At 40.0% G+C, this 9,386-nt stretch overlaps 1 protein-coding gene across 3 annotated transcripts; it reads right to left on the bottom strand.

Annotated features, from left to right (window-relative positions):
* Positions 1-470: 470 nt before the first annotated feature.
* Positions 471-8,931, bottom strand: LOC129155133 (uncharacterized). Of its 3 annotated transcripts, XM_070554681.1 has the most exons (6): positions 7,515-8,931; positions 6,845-6,911; positions 5,836-5,951; positions 2,944-3,030; positions 2,331-2,415; positions 471-618 (listed from the first exon to the last, which is right to left on the bottom strand). In XM_070554681.1, coding segments are annotated over exons 1-6 (447 nt in total). In that variant the 5' UTR covers positions 7,605-8,931; the 3' UTR covers positions 471-616. The 3 variants fall into 3 exon arrangements, with proteins under 3 accessions (XP_070410782.1, XP_070410781.1, XP_070410780.1); XM_070554680.1 differs by lacking the exons at positions 471-618; positions 5,836-5,951; positions 6,845-6,911; positions 7,515-8,931 and adding an exon at positions 3,179-5,829 and having other exon boundaries at positions 2,363-2,415; XM_070554679.1 differs by lacking the exons at positions 471-618; positions 2,331-2,415; positions 5,836-5,951; positions 6,845-6,911; positions 7,515-8,931 and adding exons at positions 2,748-2,796; positions 3,179-5,829.
* Positions 8,932-9,386: the final 455 nt, after the last annotated feature.

Below are 9,386 nucleotides of genomic sequence, written 5' to 3'. Positions count from 1 at the left end.
AAACAAAGGCAGGAGCAGCATTGGGGAGAGCGGGGGATATCTCGGAAGGAAACAACGCAGAGGAGGTCGCAATTTATTTGTACGTTGTGCGTGGACTGGCTCTTTTTAAAGAAAAAATCTCCTTGTTTGACATGTGAGGAGACGTCGTTCTGGTAGAGAATCACTGGAAGCCGCTCAGCAGAGCTGGGAGAAGGCAGACAGCACATCGGGTGAGCGCCGGTTACAGTTTCCAGCTGCAATGTGTTTAAATCAGTTAGAAAGAGCGAGAGTGACATCACTATGCAGGGCTTATCAGTTCATAGGTGGGCGTGTTGGCCAGAGTGGAACCAAGGTTTCCTCGGTCCGAAAATGGTGTCCGTTCCGCGCAGCTCTACTCGAGAAAAAGAGTGTGAACGCTCTGAGCGGGGCCGTATCATGCGGAGCCGACGCCAGTGTAAAAGCGCTATAAGATTAAGGCAAGTTGGCTTTACCAGGCAAAACAATCTGGCATTTTTGTGGCGCTTGAGGTGTTGACTTATTCTGGGTGTCGCAGCGTGACCTCTTTCGCACATTGCGGAGACATTCCTCTAGGAATCCTGTTGCAGGTCTATGTTTCCTTCCTGGGGTGAACCACGCATCCTAAAGTAAAAACAAAAACACATACACAACAGGAAAGAATACAAAAATAGCAAATTAGAAAATAAGAAAACCAGCACAAGCCTTTGAATGAGGTAGTGGATTCACTTGAAATTTACAATTTATTTATTGGGAGTATCCACTCTGAGGTTTGTGTTTTAATTATATGTTGGTCACACAGTGATAGGCAAGTCAAATTCGTCTGTAAAGCATACTTTCAGTGATAAGGCAATTCAAGCTGCTTTTGAAGACCTGCGATATTCTATAACAGTGCTTAATATTGCGATATTGATATTACTCACGATAAATGAACAAATACTAAAATATGCAGTGTTGATGTCGTCTGGCGTGTGACGTCTTCTCTGGGTTCAAAGCAAACAAAAACTAATGCATGAATTCCATTACAACATAACATTTTTATAGCAAAAACATGCAGCTGCACCTGCTACTGTATTAGTAGCAAAACAACAAACTGCATGCATGCAGTTTCTCAGTGACTTTAAAACATCACCTCCACCATAAAACTTTTTCTGATTCTCCAAATACAGAAAAACATCCCTTACCAGGGTTTTTAGAATAAATACTTTAAATGTTAAATAATAGTTAACATCACTTAAATGCAACAGCAAATTCTCTCATTGCTACTGAACATTTTCTCCACTTATGTGGTTAAGATATAAGGATGTTGCTGTAATTGGAAAGTGAACTGTGCTGGGCCAAACTAGGAGAATATTAAGATTTTCTGAGGGAAAGAGAAAAACAATCGTCTACCTTTCAGAAGAGGAACTGGCAAAAAAACTACATGGAAAATATGTGAAAACGTTTGTTTTTAACCCCAAATTGAACAAGTTTACCTAGATCTTAAAAAGCAGCTCAGATGATGAAACTGCAACTATGATTCTGATAACAAGCTAACTAATTGAACTAGCTCCTCTAAGATAACTGGCTAGCAGAGCTTCTGACTGACAGTTTATGTGCAGCAGCAAATCAACTATCCTGATTAACAAGGTTATAAAAGCTCATAAATGAAAAATCACTTTGATGTGTGGGGGAACTTTTCCAGGCCCTCTTTAGCAGGGTGGGACTGGGAGGAGAGTGCTGTAGCCTTTTAGCTGGAAGCTAACCGGAGCCACCACCCGGTGGAACACTAGCGACATGAAGGTGGGTTGGTTCACCGGCACGTGTCGGAGTCAGCCCGGTAAAAATGATTACGACACCGAGCGGACTCACGTTCACGTTTGAAAGCAGCGCTGATTCCAGAAACCTCAGCACAAAGTGTGTTCGGTGCTCTGAGCCAGAATGACGAACAAGGGAACGGCGCTGCAAACTATGTTCAGCTGTTGCTTTCCAAAAGAGTCTATGTAGGGGGCGGGCGTATTACGTGAACGGACCCATCTGATTGGTCGCATATCAGAAGGACTACATTTGATTGGTCAAATAATACTTCTGCGTAAAAAACAGAGCTGGTTTACAAAAAGCTGATGTATGACACGGATGGAAATGTTTGAACCAAACATTTATCGCTGTTTTTGCCGTGTTTTGCGATGGGCCTATCACACGTCCTGTTATCGCGATGACGATAATTTTTCGATATATTGTGCAGCCCTAATAGATATTAATATAGATGATGGTAGGACAGTTTGCTGACTTTTATGAGAGTTTTAAATGTCCTTTATTTTTGATAACATAATAATGTCATATGAAACGTTACTTACATAGCCTGTGCCAAGACTGTCCTTTAGACATGGAAACTGCTCCACTACTGATGATGCCAGCAATGCCTTTGATTCCGAGGGTGGACTTCAAAAGAAAATTGACATGTTACTTTATTATACACCCAAAACAAAAGATACTTTTGTACACTTATTATGAAACAGCTTTTTTATTGTTTTCAATCATATTTTGAAAACCATAATTTGTGATTCAACACTCCAAATCCTTTGGAAGAGATGGCCATGGTTTAAAAATCTACATTTGTTCACCAACTTTAAATAACATAAAAAAGAGAAGTCTATTATAAGTTTGAAAAGATGCTCACTTCTCTCCAAAGCACTCAATCAGGTGGGACACAAGTATCCTGACCATGGATCTTCTCTCACTTATAGAAATGTGATGGCTTTCTTCAAGGCTGTGAACTATTGCTCTTCCATCAGGTGTTTTGTTGAGTATCTCACGGATATTCTAATAATATGTGAACAGAGAAAAAGGGTCTAATTAAATCTGCAAAGAAACCTAAACCTTCAATACATCACTGGGAAAGGTTAGAGGGATTTTCTGGAGGGAATGATAAGAATCCATTATTACTTCTGCATGGATAGTAAGACTTACAAATGATGTTCCACCCTGGACAGGAGCCACGTGCTGCAATTTGTCAGCTGGTGCACAAACAGACTCCGTTTGTTTAGGGCTTGAATCCTGGTTAAAAAAAAGCAGGGGAAGACCCTACATAACTACAAAAAAATTGATAAAGCATCTATAATTCTGATTGTAGTTTTAGTTACATGGTTCAAATCATAAAAACAATTATGGTATATTTGTCAAAAACACTCAGGTATATACTTACAAAAGTGATGATGATAAAGCTGATATGCAGCTCCACAGTTATATTGATTTTAATCAAATATTTTAATGATTTGAATGTATTTACATTTATTTGTCACAAAAATGAGGTAGTACCAGGTCAAAGCTCAAGACAGTACTTAAAACCCTTTGGGTTTAAAATAGCCTGTACCTCAGTGAAATGTAGAAGTCACTGCAATTCTCCTTGTAGGATTTCACAGCATGGAGAGGGTGATAGTCAGCAATGGAATCAATGTCCACTGCTTCAATCGCTGAGGTAGGGGAAACATTGAAGGCAAAAAAAATGCCTTTCAAAGCCGATTGTTTCCCACTTTTTTAAAATGAGCTTAGTATTCGAACGAAGTACCACAATGCTCTGAATAGTTCCAAACTGAGGCTCGCAGTCATCTGTATGAGACATAAATAATGTCATTCCTGTCCTGTAGCTAGTGCCCTTGTACTTAATCCAAGAAGGCAGATAAACGTCTGTAATAACAGCAACTCCTTCAAACCCAGATTTGACCTTCTCAAAATCCTCTATTGTACCAAGGAGTTTGGTATATCCTGGCTCAACTTCAAACTCATGGCAAAACATCTGGCCTGACAGGAGAGTGTAACACATCATTATTTGATGTCTGTAGGCTTGGGTTTTACAGATATTTCGAAAGTTGCAGGTAACATGACTCACTCTTTTGAAAAACCCATGTTTTGCCTCAAAGCGCATTGACCAGAAGTGAACAACAGGCCCAAGTTTCCGTATGGCTCTGGGATAGTGAAGCATGAAGTGGTGTTTGGGTTTTAGATGTCTGTCTGGGAAGAGCTCTAAATAAAGACAATGGTGCTTCTCAATGATGTGCCCCAAAAAGACTACTGCTCCTTCTGTTAATGAAGGAGAAAAAATAAACTCCATGCAGCTCAACAATAAAAGAAGCAACTCCCAATATTTGTTGTCCTCTGGAATCAAATCCCCTATCATGAGGGGAAGCAGTCTTAGCAGACACCATGTTTGTGAAGCAGATTGCCTAAGTCCAGTATCAGGATTTTTCAAGTCCTGAGGTTTGATGGTTGATGGCTTGTTGTGGACATCACAAAATCCATAGTCAAAGCTTGTCAACCTGTAGTTCAGCTGATCAAGAGTGACAATTTTTTGTTCAATCAATGCATTGAGCACAAGCTTAATTTCATAACCACCAATCCCTTCGAGGATATCATGCATGACATCAGGAGCAACATTGTCAGTCACATGGTAGAACTGCAACTTGTTAAGAGAGCACTCTCTCTTGATGCCAGTTTCAGCTGGTTTGTGTAGAAGCAAGTCTGAGTGGTAGTTAACCTTGTCACGTATTGATGAAGGAGCTTCAACTGTCTGTACCCTCAACACTTCCTTGTGAACTCGACACCACCGACACACGCTATTGCCTGCAAAGCTTTCTGTGTAACCAAGTATTCCATTAAGTCCAAGGTTATCACCACAGACCTGTGCCACTCCAGCCTTAACAATGCCTGAAAAACGTGTGGTTTCAACATGAAAGCCATTCAGTTCCATGTCTTTAATGTCATTCACAATTGGCTCTAAAATTGTGTTCATTCCATATGTTTTTACATCATCAGCTTTGTACACTGCCAACAAGAAGTGAGACTTTAAACTAGACATGTATTCCTGTGGCAAGCATTTCATTGTGAAATAGATAAAACCAAGTTTGTGGACTGATGTTTTTGCGCCAAGTGGATTCACCATCTCACACTCATCACTGTAAAGAACCAATGGAATAGAGAAATCTTTAGAGAAAAGTGGATTAGTTTCAAATATTGTGCCATCTCTGAAATCCTCTAAGGCAGCATTTTCAAGATTTTGCCATTCAAAGATCTTATCTATTGTTCCTGGACTTTCCAGAACAAGCTTCAACATGGGTTTCAAGGGAACATACTGGAAAGTGTCCCGAACTGCAACTTGTTTCACATTTCCTGACTCTCGATCAATTTCTTGTGTAAAGGAAAAGCCAGGGAGTGGTACTGCCTCTGGCTGTATGAAGAACCCAGACTGAGTAAAATATTTCATTTGCTTGTACTCTGATTCAAATCCTTGAAATGGTTCAGCTGCTTTGGTGAACTGCTCCATGAGGTCCTCTGCTTGTGGAGTCTCAGAGTGACCGATCTCTCTTAAAAAAGAGAGTGTTTTTCTCTTTAAGCAACCAACTACATCTCTGATAAGACCTGATGTGTTTTCAACTACATCTCTAATCCCACTGAATGTCTGAGAGGATGTTGCCTTTAACCTAGCTAAGAAGAGTGCAACTCTGTCCTTTATGTTGTCTTCCTCTAGCTCATCCCAATGTTCTGCTGTAGTCTCACAGCATTCCACCTCATTTAGCACACTTAAATGAGGATCTACTGAACTGTCAGGAAGTTCACCTGTGCTACTTTCTTCTGTTTCAATGTCAAACTCAATAGCATGCCCAATTATGTGTCGTCTGAATGATCTTATTTGATCAAAAGTGCGATGGCACCCAACTTGAGCACACTGGAAATAAGTCGAAGTAGAAAGTATATGATGCACCACTCTGAGATGGTTAAAAAAAGCTCTTATGTTATGACCTAAAGACCTATGACATTTAAAGCACACGTACCCCATTCTGTTTTGACCTCTGACACTGGTCATACCTCAAGTAATCTTTTTAAATTATTCTGAATTTTCAGGCGTGGACCCAGGAGAGGTATCAAAGTCGTCAAGCTGTTCGCATCCAAGAGGAAAAGGCTGTCTTTGTCAATCTTTTCAGCTGAAAAAAAGAAGGAAATTTGGATCACTGATCAATAAAACAACAAGCCACACACAGATGTAGGCCTGGGCAATAAAACAGTAACCATATGTACCGCAATGTAACTTTTTCTCAGTAGTAAAATGAGACTCGCAATATAGTTTGTCCATCTTTTTTTTCATAGCCAACTGAATGACACTATTAAAATAAACTATACCAGGACAGATTGGGAGAATTTGCTTTTAGTTTTTAGCTTATTCATTTGATATTGACAAAACGTTCGACAATTTATTCTCCTGTAAAACTTATTGTATCCTGAGATTTATTTTTAGTCAATATTTTGTTTCTAAGTGGAATTGACCAAGCAGTTAGGTCATTTTTTGTTCTCTTTTGAAACTTGAAAGCTTTAGTCCTGACTTTAGTTTATAATATTATGAACCTTTATTATTTTAGTCACCTGAAACAGATGTTATGTTCTCTCAGTACGACTGTCATGTTGAACCTTTGACAGGAAACTAATATTTAAATATAAAAGCAGCTTCTGATGATTTCACATTTAACTTTTAAGTAACAGCCCATTTAAATTTTTACACAGAGTTTTTTGACTTATATTCCAATCTAATCCAGTCCAATTTTATTTATAAAGCGCATTCAACATGGCATTACAACCAAATAAGGCGCTGTACACCAAAAATATATATTGTAATATATATATATATATATATATATATATATATATATATATATATATATATATATATATATATATATATATATCGACATTGACAGAAAGGAAAAAGATGTATCGTGATATGAAAAATCTTAGATCGCCCAGCTTTACACAGATGTAAATATGAGTACTGGTAGTTACAGTTTTTTACTTTAATTACAGAAATACATTTACTTTATCATACCTTCAAAAGCAGGGATGTATTCAGAGAGGTTCCATTCCAGAAGTTTGTCCTTCACAAATTCATCCATCTTTTAGAAAAAACAGAAATCACATTTGGTTGCTGTATTTTTTTAACAGTTAATCACCAATATTACTTGCAGTTAATTAACAATTGAAGTTTACAAAGGATTATACAACAAAGCAGAAGCAGTATTTATCAACAATTAACACTTGAACTGTGCATTTAACGTCATCTGTTTGGTAAGATGCTGCTAAATCAGTAGCCAGTGAGCTCACCTGTCCGTTCCCTGTTTCAATCTGTTGTGTCCTACAAGCTTATTATTTTATAATGTCCCAAACACTTGCTGAAATTAATTGTTTTCATCTGGTAATATTGCCCACAACACTGGAGAGGAAATCTTCCGCGCTGTTCACAGCCATGCTGCTACTGTTAAACGCTAACAAAATAAAACGTATGCAAGTAGGGAGTAGCATAGATCATCTTTGGGCAGATTATCAAAAATAGAGCGCGTCCAGATCGTTTCAAAAGCTAACACATTATCTCAAGGATTCTGAGGATTGGATGACAATCCTCAGAACTTCCTGACAGTTTTGTGGGAATATCTACAGTTATAAATTAACATCCAACTTTGTTTTGGTACACATCTACATATATTCAAGCTTTAACATACCTTGAGTGAAATAAACCGGGCATTATCATGAAACTCTGGCTCCCATGATTCGGATGGATTATCAAGCAGTTTACCTTTGGCGTGCTTCATCAGCTGGAACCTATTAACTTTCACGTTAATGTCCGCCCGTTTATTTGTGCGCTGCTGCACACGACTCTGACTGACACTGATTATATTTTATTTCACCGCTATGTAGCGCGAGCTGTTGTCAACTGAAAGCAGTAGCAGTTTGCGCGTTGCGCCGCCATTTGTTTGCTCCCCACCCCAGGGACAGGGGTTGTGGAGTTGGCGCGCGTGCCGTTATGTAACATGCATATGAACCTGTGAACGTAATCTGCCCGGCAACAGTTACAGTAGCGGGAAAGCTGCGCGCAACCACTTAGATAAGCTATTATTCTCCTGTAGCACTATGCCTATTGGTCTCCTGTCTCATTTCCCCACAGAAATGTATAGTAGAATTGGTACTACCAAAGAAGTAGTGCTGAGCTACACAAGTAGCGGGAGGTATTGCACAGACCGCAGCATAAAGAGCCCCTGCTGCTAGTGGGGATGCTATGCATAGTAAGCCTAACTTCCTGAGCCTCATCATGTCTAACAAACAAAGGGAGGGTGGACAAATGGTAAAACACTGTCTGGAGCAGATAGTTGTGTCACAGATTTTCTGTTCCATTATATCTAATGAAGTAGATTGATGCTAGGAAGCTATAGCTAGCTAGCTACTCGAAGCTATATTCGGTTGAAAATCTCTTGTAGGCTTAAAATCTCTTTGTTTACTGCATTACCTGCCTTCAACTGCTTTACCAGAACACATTTTCAAACTCCATCATCAACATCTTACCTTATTTTTAAACATTGCTGGTGTGAAGGTCCATGGAAATGAGGCAAGTCCTTGTCATCCTCCACTTTAAAATGGTGAAGCTGGCACAGACGAGGGGGAGGATCTTTCTTTTTACCGCCCCTTTTAACCCAACATGCTGGGTCAAAATGTTTGACCCAATGTTGTATTAAATTGACCCAACTGCTTAAAAATCAGCCTTAACCCAGCAGTTGGGTTAGCAAAATAACCCAGCATTTTTAAGAGTGTAGTTTAATTACAGTTTGATTTATTTGACATCTGTATAATGTTTATTATTTTGTTTTTTCCCCCTAAATACCTAACGTTTGAGTTTAACATGAATATCAGTCATTCATCCCAATACATGAAGTTACACATTTTAAATTTTAATAGGGGAAGACTGCAGGAGGGAGCGGTAAAATCATAGACTGTACATACTTGCTACCCGCCGGCTGTGATCACAAGCGACAACATATTAGTTCCCGCTGCTTCTTCGGTAAACAGCGCAAACAAAAACAAAGAAACTTGGGATCTTGTCGGCGTGGCGGTGGGATTTAAGGGAAACGCTGTATGCCCTATAGACTTCTCACCGAGCTGCAGTATTTCTCCGGTCAGATCTGTCTCTGAGAGCTCCACGAGCGGTCAGCCCGCGCAGAAACTAGCCGCCGCACAGGTCAGGCTGCCTGGCCTGACCGCTGGGGATTACCGGATGGAAGAATGGACACAGGTGTCACTCCAAGCCTGCTGGAGATTTTAAGGGTTCAGATGAAAACACCCTACCACTCAGGCTGCTTACACATCGATATTAAGTTGTCGCTGTTGCGCTCACGCCGTAATACAGTATTAGATGCGGTTAAAGTCAGACATGAAAAACTCCACGAGCGGTCAGACCGCGCAGCAGCTAGGCGCAGCAAGTAGGCGCCGGATCGTCCAGGCTGCCCGGCCTGACCGCTGGGGATTACCGGGTGGAAGAATGGACACAGAAGTCTCCCTCTTTGCGCTCCGTCATATTTCACCCCATTTTGATCTTTTACCAT

The sequence above is a fragment of the Nothobranchius furzeri genome, chromosome 9 (assembly GCF_043380555.1).
Source record: "Nothobranchius furzeri strain GRZ-AD chromosome 9, NfurGRZ-RIMD1, whole genome shotgun sequence".
Lineage (NCBI taxonomy): Eukaryota > Metazoa > Chordata > Actinopteri > Cyprinodontiformes > Nothobranchiidae > Nothobranchius > Nothobranchius furzeri.
This window is presented reverse-complemented; position numbering and strand designations above follow the sequence as displayed.

Coding starts and splice junctions, on each gene's coding strand:
- LOC129155133 (XM_070554680.1), bottom strand. CDS start 5,806: ATGGGGTACGTGTGCTTTAAATGTCATAGGTCTTTAGGTCATAACATA.